Genomic DNA, 21,541 nt, shown 5'->3' with positions numbered 1-21,541 from the left:
CATTAATTTCAGAACTTTCATTTTTTTTACCTATAAATACTGTGTTCGGTGCTTTCAAATGATACTTAAATTCGAGATCATCGAAAGAGTTTCCTCTTGGTCTCTTCTCAGACGCTGTCCTGTCCAATTTGCCACTGGCTTTCCTTTTGGAATTCGTTTTCTGTCGAGTTTCATCTTTTCTCATGGGCGCAGCCATATTTGCTATCACGTTGGTTCGCCTAGGCTCATGGATTTGGTTTACAACTATTAATGTACTACAATCTCATGCGCCTAAACACCGAGACTTTTCAAAACACAATATCCTATGACGTTTTTCACATCGTATGACGTCATACACATCTGGCTGTCACTTGAGGAAGTGTCATACTTTAAAAATAAACAAAAGTCTTCACAGTGTTTGTTTTCACATTTTGAAAAGAAATATGTTTTCCGGCGGTGGAAATATGGAGAGTATCCTTTAATTTGATCACGACTTCCATGGCTGTAAATTATGTTTACATGTCTAGATTTATAAAAAAAAAAATAAGAGCTAGATTCTGTATCTGATTATGTCTTTAACAATCTTCAGCCAAAGAGTTATAAGATCCACAAGTTGAAAGGGATATAAAGCTAATCGTGCCAACATCTTGTGGGAGCTGAAACAGAAAGCAGAAGGATAAAAGTTGTGGGTTATGAAAAACTTGCTATCAGATCATTTGTTTATAATGTTATATAAATGGTGTTTTTTTAAGTTGTTAGTATTTTCTACAGGGGGAAGAAATGAATTTTTGATTGAAAGTCTGAGAAATCAAATTGGACCCAGTTCGGTTTATAACGTGCCGGCCGTATCGCAAATGATTCTATAAGGTAACGCCGCTTAACACGGTGATATGAGACGAATGTGTCACTTTATGTACCAGACACTTTATGTACCAGCACTTTATGTCCACTTTCGAAAAACAGAAAGACACCCAAAGATACCAAAAACCACTATAATATTAAACATGAAAAAATAAAAGTATAAGTAAAGATACTTTACTAAGAGAAATTGAATAAACATAAATATTTTTTTATAAATTAGCTTTCATTTATTTCGTACATTGTTTTAAATATAATGCAAGTTTCAAGTATTAGCAAACAGAAGTATTTAAAATCCTTTGATCCTAAAAAAAATATGTAAAATCACATAAGCCGTTGATAAATTATTAACAGTTATTTCAAGAATTTTATGTGACATGTTTGAAGCTTTTATCAAATTTGTGTTTTCCACAGAATTGAACTACTGAAACAATAACATTAACAATGTCATGATTATTTTGAAGCTGTTATCTATTTTATGTTTTCCACCAAATTGAAACGACTGTAATAATAACAATATCTTATTCATTTTCTGTGGTATTTTGCACATTTTAAGATTTTTTATTCTCATAAATTTTTGTATTATTTTTCTTTACTTTCTGAATTAAAGATGTTGTTAAAATGACCCCAACCAAAGTGAGAGAACTTTTTTCCCCAGCAATATCAGTATAGGCATCGGTGATACAGTAATAGTATATCATTTACCAGACTTCTAGATTTTATCTACATCTTTATATGTCTTGTCATCTACTTGATTAATACTAAATAATAGTTTGTATATATGGTATGTCTTTCTAAGGATGTTGAACAATTCTAATGCTTTATTAATGTTTATATATTATGTTGGTATTATTTCTGTGTACACTTATTATAACCTTAACTGGAACAAAGAACATTTATTCAACCTGAAGTTCGCAGCAAAAGACTTGGAGAGAAATGCAAAGAAATGTGAAAAATCAGAAAAAGAAGAAAAAGTTAAGCTGAAAAAGGTAAAAATTATATTTCATAAAGTAACAGTTTTTGCAATACGCAAAAACTGATAAAAAGGCAACATGGTCTTGATTCTCCACTTTAGGCAAGGCCAGAAGAATTATCTGCCAGGCAGGGGCGGCAAAGTCAGATTTTGACATACTTGTTCATTTTTTGCCAAGAGCTAACTTTTATTTGCCTGTATAAATATTATATAATCAGATTTGGACTTATGACTCTTGAGTTTGTTCCTTTGGGGAGGTGTATTTTCTCTATGATGATTTGATAGAAGACATTTGGTCTGAAATCACTCATTTTCCACCTCTGATTCATATAAAGAAGTTTCAAATTGGTAGTTGCAGAGAACAGGTACGTACTGATGTTCTGTTTAATACCCCCAAATGCAAAGTATACAGGATCTATATTGGAGATACACATGCCTGTGGTCTGTCTGTTGTTAAGACAGTTAAGTCCATCTTAACCACCGGAAGATTTTCATAAAACTAGCATCAGTTGCTTACCTCATCAAGGTGACATTCATATACCTGGACCCAGCTCACTAGATCTAAGGTCAAGACCACATTTAGAGGTCAAAGGTCTGATAGCTTAAATTTTTGTCCACTTTATTTCTTCTAAACTGCTTGGAGACTTTTTATAAAACAATCATCAATTATTAACCTCATTAAATCCACTTTCAGAGTGCACAATCAGGGATATAAGGTCAAGGTCACATTTGAACGTTAAAGGTCAGATGGCTTAAATTGGTGTCTGCTCAGTATCTTATTAACTTCTTGAAAGGTTTTCATAAAACTAGCAGTAATTGTTTACCTCATCAGGACTACTTGTAGAGCACATGGTCCAGGCCAAGGTTAAGGTCACAAAGCTTATGAATTTCATAAATAAACCATCAATATGAACCTCATGTAGATGACATAAATAGTATGCAATGTTAGGTCGCTTTGTGTCTGCTCTATTATACTATATCTTCTTAACCACTGGAAGGATTTTGATTAAACTAGCATTGGATTCAATTGTCAGATGATATACAAAGTGCAACACAGTGGATTTTCTTATTGCACATATGAATAGTCTGATACAAAATGTCACACAGTAGCACAAAAAGCATAATGATATATGCAAACGAAGGAAACGTTACATACATATTGAGCACACAGGATATAAGTAAAATTAGACAACTAGAGTACGTATAATGACAAAGTTTATGAAATAATTTTTGAAAAATTAGTTAAAGATAAATTACTGAGAAAATAAATCAATTTTATATAAATTTCAACCAGAATATACAAAAAATACTTAAAAATTGCAATTTACCTACTTCACAATCAACATTAAAGATGGTTACCGTCTGTAAAAAGATCTTCTGAAAACAGTTTAAACATTATTTGAATAACAAAACTTTTCTTTTACAGGCAATTCAAAAAGGAAATATGGAAGGTGCTAAAATTCATGCAGAGAATTCGATACGACAAAAGAATCAGTCTTTGAACTATCGCAGAATGAGTGCACGAATAGATGCTGTATCTGCAAGAGTACAAACAGCGCTTACTACTCAAAAGGTTCTAAACATTGATATTCCCTGTTACTGTAAGGTTTTGTCAACTACGAAGGCAATTGCAAGCTGATATTTATGGCTCTGTTTAGCTCACAGTGATTGGTCTGGTGAGCTCATAAAGATGGGTCTGGTGAGCTAATAGTGATAGCTCTGGTGAGCCTATAACAATGGCTGTGGTGGGCTCATATTGATGGCTTTGCAGTGGTTTTTTGAGGCTGAATATCTTTTTCTTTTATCTAGTGTACTGAACTTTGTTCAGTGTGAGCTATAAGTATAGGTGGATAACCTAGGGGACTAAAAATATTTAAATAGAAATTTAGAATAAAGATGATAGTTTAAAACATGACATTTGTGCTCTTTAGTTAATTGTAAATTATACCGTTTTGTTTTATTCATTACCATTGCAGTACTAAATTATTATATATCTCTACAAAATCTTACTGTAACTTTTATTTTACATTGTTTAATATAATTGTGATTAAATATACAAAGATATACATGCTTTATGATGACAGGTGACAGGATCAATGGCAGGTGTTGTGAAATCCATGGAATCTGCAATGAAATCTATGAACTTAGAAAAGGTATTAAAATTAGAATTTATCACTCAGTAAAAGAGGAAGGGTAAATTAGGATTTATCACTCAGTAAAAGAGGAAAGGTAAATTAGAATGTGTCACTCAGTAAAAGAGGAAGGGTAAATTAGAATGTGTCACTCAGGAAAAGAGGAAAGGTAAATTAGAATGTGTCACTCAGTAAAAGAGGAAGGGTAAGTTATTAGAATGTGTCACTCAGTAAAAGAGGAAGGGTAAATTAGAATTTATCACTCGGTAAAAGAGGAAAGGTTTATTAGAATGTGTCACTCAGTAAAACAGGAAGGGTAAATTAGAATTTATCACTCGGTAAAAGAGGAAAGGTTAATTAGAATGTGTCACTCAGTAAAAGAGGAAAGGTAAATTAGAATTTATCACTCAGTAAAAGAGGAAAGATAAATTAGAATGTATCACTCAGTAAGAGAGGAAAGGTAAATTAGAATTTATCACTCAGTAAAAGAGGAAAGGTAAATTAGAATTTATCACTCAGTAAAAGAGGAAAGGTAAATTAGAATGTGTCACTCAGTAAAAGAGGAAGGGTAAGTTAGAATGTGTCACTCAGTAAGAGAGGAAAGGTAAATTGAAATGTGTCACTCAGTAAAAGAGGAAAGGTAAATTAGAATGTGTCACTCAGTAAAAGAGGAAAGGTAAATTAGAATGTGACAATCAGTAAAAGAGGAAAGGTAAATTAGAATGTGACAATCAGTAAAAGAGGAAGGGTAAATTAGAATGTGTCACTCAGTAAAAGAGGAAAGGTAAATTAGAATGTGTCACTCAGTAAAAGAGGAAGGGTAAATTGGAATGTGTCACTCAGTAAAAGAGGAAGGGTAAATTAGAATTTATCACTAAGTAAAAGAGGAAAGGTAAATTAGAATTTATCGCTCAGTAAAAGACGAAAGGTAAATTGGAATGTGTCACTCAGTAAAAGAGGAAAGGTAAATTAGAATGTGTCACTCAGTAAAAGACGAAAGGTAAATTAGAAAGTGTCACTCAGTAAGAGAGGAAGGGTAAATTGGAATGTGTCACTCAGTAAAAGAGGAAAGGTAAATTAGAATGTGCCACTCAGTAAAAGAGGAAGGTAAATTAGAATTTCACTCAGTAAAAGAGGAAGGTAAATTGGAATGTTCCTCAGTAAAAGAGGAAAGGTAAATTAGAATGTGTCACTCAGTAAAAGAGGAAAGGTAAATTAGAATGTGTCACTCAGTAAGAGAGGAAAGGTAAATTGAAATGTACCACTCGTTACGAGATGTAAGGTAAATTAGAATGAGAGGAAAGGTAAATTAGATTAAGAAGGTAAATTAGACAGTATCACTCAGTTGGACAGGAAAGGTAAAGTAGAATGAGAGGAAAGTTAAATTGGAATGTATCGCTCAGTAAGAGAGGAAAGGTAAGTTAGAATGTATCACTCAGTAAGAGAGGAAACGTAAATTAGAAAGAGAGGAAAGGTAAGTAAGAAAGGGAGGAAAGATAAATTAGAATGTATCACTCAGTAAGAGAGGAAAGGTAAGTTAGAATGTATCACTCAGTAAGAGAGGAAAGGTAAATAAGAAAGAGAGGAAAGGTAAATTAGAAAGGGAGGAAAGATAAATTAGAATGTATCACTCAGTAAGAGAGGAAAGGTAAATAAGAAAGAGAGGAAAGGTAAATTAGAAAGGGAGGAAAGATAAATTAGAATGTATCACTCAGTAAGAGAGGAAAGGTGAATTATAATGTATCACTCAGTAATGGAGGAAAGGTAAATTAGAAAGAGAGGAAAGGTTAATTAGAAAGGGAGGGAAAATAAATTAGAATGTATCACTCAGTAAGAGAGGAAAGGTGAATTAGAAAGACAGGAAAGGTAAATTAGAATGTATCACTCAGTAAGAAGGGGAAGGTTTGCATGTTCTTTACAGTACTTTGCCATATATATGACAGAAAGTTGACTAGAGAGGTTAAACAACTCATTTACCATTTGTTCAAAAAAGTGAATTTCAAAGCCAGCAGGAGAAGTTCATTGTTAGAATTTCTGTTTTTGTGCATCTGTCCATCAGATTGAAGGAAGTTCTATATTGGAATCTCAGTTTCTTGTCCATTTTTCCAGCAAATTTGGGGAAGTTCTGTATAAGAATCTTAGTTTCTTGTCCATTTGTGCAGCAAGTTGGTGGGGGGTGGGGAAGAGTTCTGTATTGGAATCACAGTTTCTTGTTCATCTGCCAAGCAGGTTGGAGAAATTCGGTATTGGAATCTCAGTTTCCTGTCTATTTGTCTTGCAGCTTGGGGGAAGTTCTATATTGTTGGAAGGGACTATATATAGGATATCAGAATCTGTTTCTTGTCCATTTTACTATCGAAAAACATTATCTCACATATTTAGCTTGACTACTCGGAGGAAACTGAGAGCTTTTCTACTTACCTGGGCATTATCATCATGGTTGCCATCATACCTTGGTTAAAGTTTTGTGTGCAAAGTAGCGTGTATTGGATTGAAACATAACACAATGCTATATAGTGTTCAAACCTACTGAAATAACAAAAACAAAACATGGGGAGGAGATATGTTATGCTGCTTGTTATCAGCTGCTTGTAGCTGGAAATGCTTACAAGGGGTATACAGGAATAACTTTTAATTACTTTCTTACAGTTGAATTTGAAAGTAACTTTTCTGTTACCATATCCCACCTCTTCTTGGATTTTCCTTCTTATTCCATACCTTGTTGTCTATATTTGCTGAATTTTTATTTTCATGTATGTTCAGGTATCCCAGTTGATGGATCGTTTTGAGACACAGTTTGAGAATCTGGATGTACAGTCACAAGTGATGGAGAACACTATGTGTAATTCATCAACGTTAACTACTCCACAGGGACAGGTAGACAGCCTAATGCAGGAGGTAGCTGATGAAGCAGGGTAAATATGACATAATAATTCCAGTATCTGTGAATTCAAACAGTTCAGCTTAAATACACTACTTTAGGTAAAATATACACAACTGATGATTACCATCGAATCTTGAACGGCTTGACTGATCGTTATTAATTTTGGTCCATAGCATCCTTGTAAGGTCCTCTCCTATGTTTGTTCAGAAAGGGGCATTTGACCTTTTTTACGCTTTTTTATACTAAATATAATTGTTACCATTCATGATTCAGTTTGTCATACTTATATTTAAGTGATGCAAGCTGAAACTTCTTTAAAATGACACAGATCTTCATTCAGTTTTCCTGCAATATTCTATACACCTGATTCCACCTGTGGTTCATATAATCCTTATTTTTCAGATTGGAATTAAACCTCGATTTACCATCAGCCCAATCTTCGGCAGTTGGCCAGTCTACAGCGGCGTCTGCTTCAGGAGAACAGGTAACAATGCTCAGTGTAGAATTATTTATTGTGACGATGGTTGATTCAATGTGTTATTTTATTTTCCTGATCATTGGTATGTCTGTTTGTGGTAAGTTTGTCGGTAAGCAGTTTGATTAATGATTAGAGAATACATGTAGTTTGATTTATGGTTATTAAATTTGAAAGGATGATTGTCTCTGGTAAGTAGATGGCCCTCATAGTTGTTGGGTCAATAAGACAAGATAAAGGTGGCAGTGACTTGGACATTGAAATTTATTTCAAATAAATAACAGCCATCAGATAGGATGATACATCATCGTAGGCACATGATCTTTAATGATTCAAGGCTCTGTCAAAAAGGTTTCGATAGCTGGAGAATGCTTGAGCCTATGGCTATAAAATTTCAAGGCATTATTAGTCCCGTAACGGTGGAACACCTGAGGGGACTATAGGAATGCCCTCCATCTGTCTGTCCGTCAGTCCTCAAATCTGGATCCTGTAATAACTCAAAAAGTATTCAAGCTAGGTTCATAAAACTTGGTATGTGAATAGAGGGCAATATATAGATTATTCATGTACATGACTTGTGCTTGTAGGTCAAAGGTCAAGGTCACTATTAAAGGTCATGTAAAAATTGTTTCTGCTCCATTACTTTTAATTGCATTGAAGGATTTTTAGTACTACACAGAAATGTTCCCCATGATTAGATTATATATTGCGCACATGACCCATGGTTGTCCGTCAAAGGTCAAGGTCACTATTAAAGGTCAAATAAAACTATTTTTCACCAGTAGGGGACTTCTGTATTGCCACTGCAATACTCGGTCACTTGTTATCCATGGTCTACATTTTTGCTTACCATGGTTCCCTGGTTGAATCTCTGATACATTTTACTGATATTTTTACCTTACTGGATAAAAGTTTTAGCCGATCAGCTGTATTTCATGTCATATCTTCATGAACCATTCAGAAATCGCCCAAGCTATTGTGTAGATAGTATGAGTGATTACCAACACCATCAATGCTAAGGCAGTTACACTCTGCCTCACTGGAAAGGTTTTTGATACAGTAATTAAGATATTTAGACATAGAGATTTGAATAAAAAGAATGGCAGAAGGGAACTGGATAAACCTAATAGCAGAAGAAGTTTTAAAGAATTGCCTTTAAAAGTATGACTGAAACATGTCACTCTGAAATATATTCTGATTTACTCTTTCAGGACGAGCTTTCACAAAGATTAGCGAAATTACGACAGATGTAGAGGTGATACTTACATGATAAAAACAGTGTATACACAAACAACATAAACATTAGAACAAAATGTTGGAAAACAGCATGTATTTTACTGTGACAGCTTTAAAATGAAAGAGTATCTGTTCACATCAAAGAGGAAACTTGAACATTTATTGGAAGACTGTAAAGCACTGTAACCTGTTGATCAGGGACAGTTTCTATGAACTGTTGTGACAGGTATCCAAGCCTGATTACTTTCTTACCGGTAGATGCTTTTCTATTTCTTTGTTTAGTATGATGTATCAGTGATGAATCAGTAAATGAATATAAAAAAAAAATCATCTTTGTCAGATCTCAACCAGTCATACTTTTCAGTTGTTTTGACCTTAGAATTTACTTGTTTTTTTATTTAATTGAGAGTGGTTATAGCTAGGGGATAAATCCTTGATTTTAGGTCTAATATAGACAAGGTAGACAAAACAACTGCATTTTACACAATTATATTTTATGCCTTGCAGCTAAGTTTTAAAAGGGTCTTTGAGAGTCTGTGGGACCAGAAGTTCTATTTATAGCAATTTTCAATTGGCCATGATGAAATATTAAAACAGTTTAATTAAATGCCAGTAATTGTTAAATTTTGTCAAAATTGCACAACCAGCTGAATTACATGTATGTATCTCTTAATATGAAAAAAGAAAATTGTCACCCACTGTTGACGTAGTATTATAATGTTTGAACTATCCATGAGTCTTTCTGCACACACAGGAATGTACATTGTAGTTAATTTGCTTTCAAAGCAGTAGGTAACAGTTGATTCTATTCATTCAGTTGACTTCATTGGTTAGAATCTTTAACAAGGCTAAAATGAACAAAAGAAATATCAAAAGGGTGGCCACATAACCACAATCCCATAAGGATGTCCATCCGTACATCACACATTTTTGTGTACTAAGCTACTACAGTTTTCATCCAGTTCAAATGAAACTTTGTATACATCATAAACTTTAAGTTGACATGATGTTCATGTTATTTTGACTATCATATTACTTTTTCTGGAGTTCTGGCCCTTCTTGATTTTTGAAATATTACATCTACATTGTGTATGTAACTCTGCCTGTAGTTTCCATAGAATTGAAATGATACTTGGTAAACATCAGCAAGTTGACATGCTCATTTTATTTTCAGTGTTGTGAGGTTTGCCCAATTTTAAGACTATAAAGTTATTCCATCAACCTATTTAAGGACATGTAATACAGAGTTGACATCATTCTTGTATAAAGTTAAGCTATTCATAGCTTTTCGAGATAACTGCCAACACAAAAATATCTGAAAAAGACAATTTGTACAGATATTTTTCAAATAAAGATATATTTGTTCTATGTTAATATGTTTTATATGTATTTTTCTTCTTGTATGAAATTGGTTCAGCTGATTCCAGCAAGTGTTGGACAAACAAAATTCTTTCTGTGTCTTTAAAAAAGTCAATAAATTGTTAAAACTGATTAAAACAGCTTTGTTGTCTAGATATTGTTTAAAAGTTTAGACACACCCTGTGATGATAAAAATTTGCATCAGAAACTGACAAATGCTGTTACTTCTGTCACGGTAGATGGTTGAGATAGTAGCAAGGATAAATTAAAAATTATACACATTTACATAACTTCTGACTTGCCAGATGTTGGCTAGGCCACTACCGGAGTTACTGTGTGGTGAACTGTTTTATACAGTATAAACAGTGTTTTGGGCTCCTCTGTGCTTTAAGAGTGCCCATTTCAGCATATGGAGCATGTTTATAACTTGAATAAAAATTAAAATTTGTAGAAAAATCCTCAAAAACAGTTTCATGTGGTGAATCTGACTGCTTTGCATTAGAGACTTCAAGTTGATTGACTTGGTGAGTTTATAAAGACGCACACTGGAAATGTACAGTCATTTAATAGACATACACAACCAAAGGTAACCCAGTCTGATGAGCAAGTTGTTGGTTTCTAAAGACTTGTAATGTCCTTTTAATGGCTGCACGTAGTTGATATTATTCACTCAGCTGTTTTGTAGAAAAGATTTTACAGAAACTGAACACTTGTAATTCTCTAATGGTTATAGGAGCTTATTAAAAACAGAAAGGCCAAAATCTTTTTCAATTTTAACAGTTTAGCAGATGTACCAAAATCTTTGGAAACCTGTTTCTTTCATAAATCAAAGGTTTTTAAAGCATGTAATGTCATTTTTTGGACATTGATAACAATTTTCTATTAAACTTTTTACACAGCACACATTTATAGTTTTTAATGATTAAGAGTATAATATATTACATTTCGTTGCTGTAGATATAACAGGGTTTTTGTTATATCACTTGATATTATAAACCAGCTGTTAGTACTTTTCTTTTAATATTGATATTATATTGATAATTAGCATATCTTTTTATGTTTAGGTGAAAAAAACAGTGCTCATCAGTTTCACAACATTTTTTTTCTATTAAACAGTACAAACTTGAGTCTTTTATTGTTAATTTCTTAATACTTTTGTTTAGATGCCCTCCACACCCCCAGGTGAAGATCGCAGTGATGTTGAGCTGAAAATGGTATTCCAATGAATAACTGAATAATGCTTTGACCTATAGTTGTCAGACCTCAAAGGATGATCGCTTGTGGTCAGAAGATGACGCTTTTGCCATGGGGAACATTAGGTCAATGGTTAATAATTCTGTGACCTTGAGACTGAAAACAGTTTTTTTACCTCTACAGTCCTCAGATTTCATAAGAATGATTGTCTGTGGTCAGCAAATGATCGCTTTTGTTGAGGGGGTCAGTAGGTAAAAGGTCTATGTAACAGTAGCCTCGAGACTGAAAATGGTTTAAGTAACTTAAGAACTTGATGGTCTACTGTCTTCAAACTTCATAGTATGATTGCCTTTGGTCATCAGATGAGTCCTATGATTTCGAGGGTCCAGACCATAATGACACTGAGATTGAAAATGGCTCCACTAATAAATAAAGAACGCCTTGGCCTGTAGTCTTCAAACTTCAAAGGGTGACTACCTGTTGTCAATAGATGACCCGCATGTTTTGGACTTCAGTAGGTCAATGGTCAAGCTTACTTGTTGTGTTTGGATTTAGCGGGGCAACTGGTAGGGTCATAGAGATCTCTGGACTGAAAATACGACAGGCTATCATGTGTGTGTGGGGGGCGGGGGGGGGGGGGGCATGAATGTTTCACAAACAGCTATTTTCTACTATTTTCTTACCCACTGGGCTTAATTAAGTCTCTTAGCATGTATTGTAAATATGTATTACCTGCTTCTGGTATATTTAGCAATACATGTATCTAAGCTTTAAGAAATATGTTTAGTATGTACTGTGCTATATATAACATCTTTTAGTATGTAGAATCATTCTGCCTATGTTCTTATGTCTTAAAACTTGTTACAATTTAGGTATCATAGCTTTAATTATTTACTTTTTCTTATCCATTGTAGATTGTTTAAATTGTTACAGGATAATCATATGTTGTCAGAAAAAAAATCTTGTATTAGTTAATGTTTTACATTGTTTGTTAAATAAAGATGGTATTATCTTATTTTAATTAAGTATTGCCATTAAGAAATAATGATGCTTCAAACTAAATGATTATAAACATTGGGATAAAAGTCTCAAATATGGGGGTTTTAAACCTGTCACATCAAAAAACAAAGGAAGCTTCTGGAATTGGAGTGTTTTCTGTATCTTGCACTATCCTCTCAATGACATCACTAACAGCAGTCTTTTGGAGAGGGTGGTGACTATAAGTAATCTCACTAACGAGTAGACAGAAATAACTCTTCCATATGACATCAGTGGGTCAAAAACAGATTTGTCAGAAGCTTTTAAGTTAAATCTTCTATTATATTCATCCTCCATGTTCTGCTTAGGGCAACACTAATTTGTGAGAGTGCATAAAGTAAATTGGCTACTGACTGTAATTGTTGATAAGCATTGGACATATGGACAGGCATTGAGACTGTTAGACATCAAGACTCATAGGCATAGAGCTTACAGGTGTTGAAACTTGCAGTCGTTGAGCCTTGTAGGCATCGAGACTCATAGGCATCGAGAATCATAGGCATCAAGACTTGGGCATCGAGACCTGTAGGCATCCAGGCCCATAGGAATAGAGACTTAGAGATGTTCAGACTCGCAGTCATTGAGCCTTGTAGGCATCAAGACTCATAGGCATTGAGAATCGTAGGCATCAAGACTTAGGCATCGAGACTCACAGGCATCAAGCCTCGAAAGTATTGATAATCATAGGCATCGAGACTCACAGGCATCGAGACCTGTAGGCATCCAAGCTCATAGGCATAGAGACTTACAGGTGATGAGACTTGCAGTCATTGAGCCTTGAAGGCATTGAGACTCATAGGCATTGAGAATCATAGGCATCAAGACTTAGGCATCGAGACTCATGGGCATCGAGACCTGTAGGCTTCTAGGCTCATAGGCATCGAGACTCATAGGCATCGAGAATCATAGGCATTGACACTGACAGGCATCAATCCTTGCAAGTACTGAGCATTGTAGGCATGAAACACTTCAACAAAAAGACTTGTAGGCATCAAGACTCACAGGTATCGAGACTCGTAGGCATTAACAATTGCAGGCATTAAGACTTCTAAGCATCAAAGTCTTAGGTATCAAGCATTGTAGGCATCCTGACTTCAGGGTTTGGTCAAGTACTGGGTGTCGGTACTTGTGTACTGAACTACTTGGTACTTACTCATGTGACTACTTAGTTCTGACTTTGCAAAATACTCAAGTATTACATGAGTATTACTCCCAGTAATTGATGAGTACCACAGTATAGATTCAAATTTGCTAGAGAATTTTATACCGAAACAATAGTCACAAGTTTATACTTCTTCATTCCTCAGTTTTACACATTTTACTCTTAAATGTTAATAGTTGCTCCATTTCATCTGAAAATTTCTCAGTAAGTCAGTGCAATGTAACAAAAATTACTTTTAAATTATAGTCAAATTTTCACTACATAGGTTTAGCAGTTGCTAATTATTATCTTTACAATTGTTACTCTTAAATATATCTGTTAATTTTTGTTTTAATTTTAAAGTTTCTGTTTAACAATATCAAAGTGGGATTTTAAATACATTGGTCAAATTGAGAGGGTGGACTTTGTTCTACACTTTGGAGTTTCAAGTGTTCCAGTTCTTGATTCTGGCTTCAAACATTTTTTTTGTCCCCCGCCTTTTTCAAAGAAAATAAATTGGACATAGAAAAAGTGTGCATCCTTCTGTCCGTAACTTAAGATGTTAACTTTGACCTTTTTACTTTTCAACTACCTCCAGAATGCATTTAAATTGAATGCTTTACTAAGAAATTAAACCAATAAGAATCTATATTTATCAAAAGCCAATAAGGTCTAAGTCCTTGAAAATCTGAGAGGGTATCTCTTAATTATTCCTCAATGCTGTAAGAAATAGACACAGATTATGATGAAAGAAACAGAATTTTACTATGATCTGATACCTAAAGATTTATTTTAAGAATTCTGGTAACCCAGTCTGAACTTGACCTTGATTTCATAGAGACAGACATTCTGACCAAGTTTTATGAATGCTGGATAGAAAAAGTGGCCTCTTGACTGTTAACTTGACCTTGATTTCATAGAGACAGACATTCTGACCAAGTTTTATGAATGTGAGATAGAAAATGTGGCCTCTCGAGTGTTGACAAAGTTTTTATAGTGACCTAGTTCAAGACCTCGGGTAATCCAGTTTTGAGCGTGACCTTGACTTCATAGAAACAAACATTCTGACCAAGTTTTATGAATGTGAGATAGAAAATGTGGCCTCTTGACTGTTAACTTGACCTTGACTTCATAGAGACAGACATTCTGACCAAGTTTTATGAATGTGAGATAGAAAAAGTGGCCTATTGACGGTTAACAAAGTTTTCCTTTTTCATGACCGAGTGACCTAGTTTTTTACTTCAGAGGACTCACAAAATCCCATGAGACTGCATCAGTAAAATTCTAACCAAGTTTCGTAAAGGCTGAGCAAAAACTGTGACTTCTAGAAAATTTAAAGTAAAATTGTTATCGATGGACAACAAACAACAGACACAGGGGCATAACAATAAAAAACAAACATTTAATGGGTATAAATTTCATCATAAAACAGCCAAACAATGAATGGCAGGTTAGCTCTTCTGATGAGAGTTTTTGAACCTGTATATGTCACAGCGCAAAAATATTAATGCATTACTTAAGGACTTATTACACTTATGCCACTCAAGTGACGATATATAAATATACTGAAATAACACTTACCACTTGTTTATCACTCATAGCTACATAATAATGTAGTCAAGATATATCTATTGTTAACAGACAATATTCAGCTCATATGGCATTTTTTGACATAGAATTAATTAAGTTTTAATTTGTCCTAACTATTTGTATAGGCTTTGAACTTGAACACTCCTTACAATTTTACACATGCATATAGTGCAAGACTTACATAAACCATTCAATTTTTTGTTGAAATCCTGTAACCATACTTTCATCAATTCTAATCGAATAGTCTAATGCTGTCAATAGAGAGCTCTTGTTGAGAATATCAGATTATAAAGTAAGCCAGCCCAATAAGCAGAATGAGTAAGGCTAACCTATTAGTAAAGTTTTCAGTTACATGCATTATTATTTTAGATTTTCTGTATTAAATTTGTTTTGTAAGCACATGCATGGCAAAAACTGCAAACTGATTTATTTTGTTTTTCTTTTAATTCCTCAAAATGCTCCTATAATGCAGCTGGGGCAATATAGAAGTTCTGAAATTTCCAAGGAGGCATGTCCTGGACCTGCACCACAACAAACTGACTGTCTACACATTGATTCTTGAGCAATGCCTCAGTTTAATAAAAAATAAACTATAAAGTTCAACTAATGTTAGACCTACTCCATAGTTATGACAGATAGAAAAATATGACCCTCTGATCCAAAGTTACCATTAACTATACCCAGGTGACCCCAAAACCTGTACTGAATAGCTCTGATGCAGGTTCTTGTAGTCTGAGTTACTTCCCTTATTTACTAATACGCCATTTGCCTATATGCATTGTCGATGTAAATGAATGAACTCTTGTCAAAAAGTAAGTATAATTCTAATTCAGATCAATTAGATATTATTAAACTAACTCGTTGTGATATAATTTTAGACAATATAGATTATTAAAAGTTTATTGTATTGTTCCGTAGCCGCGGTAGGGGCACAGGCACGAGACAGTATCGGATTGACATGTATCTTTTGAAGGGGGCTCATACTTCACTGCATATTTGTTCATTTTGAGCTCATTTAGGATGAAAACAAAGTTTTTTTTTCAGTCTGGTCATATTTTTTGTCCCAGATATAGTACTCGTGCCTGTGGTTAAGGGTAGATTTATATAATTAAATCTAATCTTCATTTTTCTCTTTGTTTAATAAAAAAAATATAGGAAAAATATCTTCACTGCATATTTCTAGAAGCTAGTAATAATGATCAGGTCTAGGAAAGTGGAGTATTTACAGATTATCTGTAAATTTACATATAATCTATAAATTTACAGATTTTTCAATCTGTATTTTACAGATCGTGTGTATGAAAACTGATGAAATTATATTTATCCTCAAAACCGCAGCTTGGAATTAATTGGTTTATTTAGAGCATGCATAAATTAAGGTCATTTGTGGGTTTCAGCCATTTTTGTTGACTTTGAGTTTTTGGCATTTTAAGAAAAATCAAAGTCAACAGAAATGACTGAAAGTTACAATTGACCTTTATTTATACATACCATAAGTAAATCAATTAATTTCAAGCTGCGATTTTGTGTCTAAATATAATTTTAGCAGTTTTCAAACACTTGATCTGTTAATTTACAGATTGAAAAATCTGTAAATTTACAGATAATCTGTAAATACTCCACTTTCCTAGACCTGATGATACCAAAACAAGTAACCAAAATACTTTTTTGAATTTTTATAAAGAAATTGTCCTGTAATGTATAAAACTTGTTAGTTGTTGTAAGCTTTGTATGATTTTAAAATGTAAAAACAAAAAATGAGCAAGACCTGTTTACAGGGTGAAGACTGCTTACTTGGCCTATCTGAAGCCACTTGCTCATTTTGCTTCTACTTTTACTTCTATGGGTTACTCCCCAACAATCAACAAAGATTATGACTGGGAGGTGCTAGTCAGAGAAACGGTGTTAGTCTAAAATAAAATGGTTAAGTGCATTAGTTAAAAGATAATAAGGTAAAAGAAGGGTGCAAAGTTAAAATGGAGATAATGCACTAGAGATTGACCGTCACCAGCATATCTGTAAAGATACTGAGGCTGGGACTAGCTTGGATGTGACCTGGGAGAGTATTCCAGTAGCGGATAGCTCTAGAGAAGAAAGAGTTGAGATGGTACTGTGTTCGAGACTGGGGTATGAGGAAATTCAGGTTTCTAGTGTGGGTCAGGTGATCATGATCAACAAAAACTATCTGGTGTTGTATTTTGTAAAGGAACACTGCTCATGAAGTCATAATTGTTACAGACGTACCTGGCCGCAGCTCTCTGTACACTTTCTACCTTATGGGCAAGATGTTTCTGCCAGGGGTGCCAAACAATTGAACAATATTCCACCGGGGGTCTAACATAAGTTGTGTAGGCAGCCTCCTTAACCTTTCTGTTTGTTGTTTTGATGTTAGGTTTAATGAATCTAAGTGAATTGTTTGCTTTGGAGGTGATATCTATATGCTGTGACCAGTTTAAATCTTTTGAATGGTAACCCCAAGGTATTTTGCCGAGTCAGTTGCTTTGAGTGTTGTTTTGTGCAGGGTATAAGGGAATATTTAACATCAATTATTGTTATTAGCTTCTATTTTACATTTTAGTTTTCATTTGCTTATTACCAACAGGAAGCTGTCAAAATATGAGAAAAATAAAGTATTAATTGTCAGATCCAATTTAAAAGACCCTGTCTTTGAGTCTTTGTGACATTTTACATCCAACAAAAGGCTTTGACGTCATTCATAACACTCTGGTTTGATCATTCAAGTTCAAGAGAAAGCAATACAATACAATACAACATTTATCTATAGTCGGTTTATGAATGTAAACCGTTTAGGAATGTAAACCCCTTAAACTTGAGTACCCTTGGTTTGACCTTTCTCAGGTTTGTTCAAATAATTACACATTTTTGGGCCATCGCTACAAAACAGATAAACATTTATATCACTTTAATTGAACTGCACTATGGATATTCACCAAACTTGGTCAGAATCAAGGTTAAAATGTTCAGGTTCTTCTAAGATGGACACCTTTGACCCATGGGCCCCATGTTTCATTTCTACCTCTTTGCATATTTCAGTTCGTCTTGTAACATATACTGAACAAAACAGCTAATCTACTGTTTGCTATTTAGTTTATATTATGTGTACCATTATCCAAATTCAGAATACACGGCTACTAAACGCTAGCGCCACCACCAAATTGTGGTGATAAGGAAAAGAGCTATCGACATTTCCGTGGTGCAGCTATCGCCCGTTTCTACTTGTAAACACGTGAGTAAAATTTATATTTTATCTTATATTTTCATTGATAGAACTTTCTTCGAAAATCGGAGAATGTAGTTCCGTGTAAGAACACTTTTACTACAGGTTGGCTGTGATTTCATTAAAATAATATGCAAATTGTGGTGTCAGGAGCATTTCTCCCGAATCTGACAGTGGCACATTTTCATATCGGCCAGTATTCGAATACCATTCCGATGAATAGACACACTGTAAGAACATACCTGCGCATGCAAATGGTGTAGAAATGATAAATGATTATATACGCACACACCATGAATAATAGAATCTCGGGTTAGAAGAAATATACCAGGATTTTAAAAAGTGGTGGCGCTATAACTCTAGTGATGGCGCTATACAGTAGTGGTGGCGCTGTTACGGCATCTAATAATACGAACTGCTGACGCATCCGGAACAAAACAAACACCAACATTCTCTAATTGATAATTTTCCTGCAAGGAATTATGTTATTACAGAAAGAAAAACACGATCATAGTTTACTTACCACTATGATACATTCTCTATCCAAAAAAAAGAACAAAATACTCACAGACCCTTGGGATTCTTGTAGTCAAAGTAAATATTTTCCTTTGTTTAAAATGTTAATGTAGAATTATTTTTAACCTTTAAATATTCTACTTAAATACAAACGTAAGTGTACTTTAAATTGAGGTCAAGAAAAATAGTAGCAATACTTTTATTTCAAACAAAGATTTGTGTCCAGGAAATAATTTGAAGATAGTGTAGAATTTATTTGTTATAATTATTAAGATTCTGAAAGTTACTCCCTTTGTTTTTATACGTCGTTTGCATGTCATTGTAAACAAAAGTCCTTTCTGAAAAGTGAATACAGTACATTTTCAATTCCAATCGATTAAATATCATTAGAGCTTAGATGTACAGTCTGAATCCATATACATGTAGATTATTTTGCGATCATGTAGCGGTTACTACATGTATTTTGTCTAGTAACGTAATTTGGGTGTAGTGTGGGATAGGTTGATAACATCGGTTATTGTAGAAATTTTCATGGCTTGCAGACAGATATTTTTATATATTAAAAGTGAATATATCAGCCACTAATCGTATATAATAGCGCCACCACTACTGTACAGCGCCACCACTTGAGTGATAGCGCCACCACTTTCAAAAATAGTCGTGTTTTAACTTTTTACTGTGTTTTTCGTAATTGTTTGGTGTATGGGAATACGTATAATTCATTTCTACACCATTTGCATGCGCAGGTATGTTCTTACAGTGTGTCTAATCATCGGAATGGTGTTCGAATACTGGCCGATATGAAAATATGCCACTGTCAAATTCGGGAGAAAAGCTCCTGGCACCACAATTTGCATAATATTTTAATAAAATTACAGCCAACCTGTAGTAAAAGTGTTCTTACACGGAACTACATTCTCCGATTTTCGAAAAAAGTTCTATCAATGAAAATATAAGATAAAATATAAATTTTACTCATGTGTTTACAAGTAGAAACGGGCGATAGCTGCACCACGGAAATGTCAATAGCTCTTTTCCTTATCACCACAATTTGGTGGTGGCGCTAGCGTTTAGTAGCCGTGGAATACAGTTAGATCAACATATTGTTATTAATGACTTAAAATTTCAAAAATGTTTGATTAGGCAAAGATATAATTTTATTCATTTTACTACTACACACTATTTTTTAAATGATAGAAAAATACATGCAAAAGGTGTGTTTTAGAAAACTGGTGAATTCATAATTTTAACATATCCGAGACATTGCGGAATGATAGTAAATTCACTTGGGTAATGATCACATTTTACTCTAACTTTATCATAGACTCATTATGTAAAATCTCAAACTTTGAACTAAAATCAAACCATTAAATCCATAAATATTTCCATGAAACTTTGAAGTTTGGTAGTTTGTAGCGTCACCTGGGGCATGTGCAGTCAGTAATCTAATCTGACCTCGGAAATAGTGTGATATTTACTTCTAAAGTCACTATATGTTCATTGTAAAAATACCTTGTTTTACCCAAGTGGAAACTGGCAGGTACTTGAAAATGATTGGTCAGTTAAAACTCCTGATGTCCTGATAAAGTTATGAATACCATTGGTGAGGATTTTGATTGTTTCCTAGAGAATGGTTAACTATTACACAAATATTTTCAAATTGACAAATGATCTTTTTCGATAAAGTATGAAACGGCATTAGTTTGTTATGCCCCACCCAGAAGAAGAGAGTCTATCTCGTTTTTCATTGTCGGACAGTCAGTTGTGAGAACCATAAATTTTGGTTTCCAATCAATAAGTAAGAGAAGTGATCTTATATTTGAACACTTTACAAACATATGCATACCCATATGTTCAATGATCGGTATTTGATCGCAACAAAAGTTAAAGATCCATTATATAGAATTATAGAATTAAATCATTCTACATTGCTGAGGCAAAAGCAGAAAATTCGTATTAATTATTTATTAGTCCAGTTTCTTCTGTTTATACTGAAAAAAAGTCAGTTTTAAGTCATTGTAGGATTTTTATAGAGTACTTCTGTAGTCTTCAGGATTCCCCATATACCTTAGGCTGTTAGGCCTGTGTATAGAGATGATAGTTTCCATTTGTTAGGAGTTATTTAATTATTTGTTTTTACTTCTAAAGTTGTCAAATGCTGGTTTAGAATTAGATGTATGGCTAGATGTGGTGTATTGATGAAATATCAAATGTCCACAGAATTATCTGGAAACAGACTGCACATTTGTCTGAAAAACTGAATATTGAATTTGAAACCATATCTGTGTAGCATGTAGAGTTCACTGTAGTTTATTTCTTGACAATTCAATTCTCACTTTTGTCTTGAAATAATACTCTGTCTAAGCAAAACTTCCTGCAGCAGAAGAATTTTCTGTTTCTCACTTTTCTCACGATCATTATCACATTTTCTGGTATAGCACAGCCGTTGATGCCCATAAGTTTTAACTAAATGGAACATAGCCTCATCAGAAATAATGAGACAACATGTCATGCATAAGACCCAGACTCCTAGCTCCAAGGTCAAAGGACACACTTAGAGGTCAAAGGTTAACAGGGTCTGTTTAGTGTCCAGTCCATAACTCTGCCATCCATGAAGGGATTTTGAAATTACTTGGCATAAATGTTCCTCATAATGAGACAACATGTCATGTGCAAGATCCAGACCCCTAGCTCTAAGGTCAAAGTCACACTTAGAGGTCAAAGATTAACAGGTTTCTTGTCCGGTCCATAACTCGGCCATCGCTGAAGGGATTTCAAAATTATTTGGCATAAATGTTCCCTATAATGAGATGATATGTCATGTGCAAGATCCAGACCCCTAGCTCTAAGGTCAAGATCACACTTAGAAGTCAGTGGTTAACATGGTCTGTTTCTTGTCTGGTCCATAGCTCTTCCATTTATCAAGGG

The 21,541-nt window shown here is 34.1% G+C and overlaps 2 protein-coding genes and 1 long non-coding RNA gene across 4 annotated transcripts in view; 2 read left to right on the top strand and 1 right to left on the bottom strand.

Annotated features, from left to right (window-relative positions):
• Nucleotides 1-318, bottom strand: part of LOC123552821 (nucleolar pre-ribosomal-associated protein 1-like) — an 82,154-nt gene extending 81,836 nt beyond the window's left edge. Inside the window, exon 1 of one of the 2 annotated variants that reach the window (XM_053540941.1) lies at nucleotides 31-318. In XM_053540941.1, the coding sequence (XP_053396916.1) occupies nucleotides 31-196 (166 nt within the window). In that variant the 5' untranslated portion in view covers nucleotides 197-318. The remainder of the gene's footprint in view (nucleotides 1-30) is intronic. The other variant, XM_053540942.1, reaches the window with a different exon arrangement.
• On the top strand, nucleotides 294-12,105 carry LOC123551484 (charged multivesicular body protein 1b-like). Its single transcript, XM_045340457.2, has 7 exons — nucleotides 294-450; nucleotides 1,729-1,826; nucleotides 3,237-3,383; nucleotides 3,895-3,963; nucleotides 6,706-6,857; nucleotides 7,229-7,310; nucleotides 8,513-12,105. The coding sequence occupies exons 1-7, from the start codon at nucleotides 324-326 to the stop codon at nucleotides 8,552-8,554; spliced, it is 717 nt and encodes a 238-aa protein (XP_045196392.1). The 5' UTR covers nucleotides 294-323; the 3' UTR covers nucleotides 8,555-12,105.
• Nucleotides 3,970-5,727, top strand: LOC123551485 (uncharacterized). Its single transcript, XR_008370563.1, has 2 exons — nucleotides 3,970-5,014; nucleotides 5,117-5,727. It is a non-coding gene; the product is annotated as an uncharacterized LOC123551485 (long non-coding RNA).
• Nucleotides 12,106-21,541: the final 9,436 nt, after the last annotated feature.

This window comes from Mercenaria mercenaria, chromosome 4 (genome assembly GCF_021730395.1).
Source record: "Mercenaria mercenaria strain notata chromosome 4, MADL_Memer_1, whole genome shotgun sequence".
In the NCBI taxonomy this organism is placed as follows: domain Eukaryota; kingdom Metazoa; phylum Mollusca; class Bivalvia; order Venerida; family Veneridae; genus Mercenaria; species Mercenaria mercenaria.
This window is presented reverse-complemented; position numbering and strand designations above follow the sequence as displayed.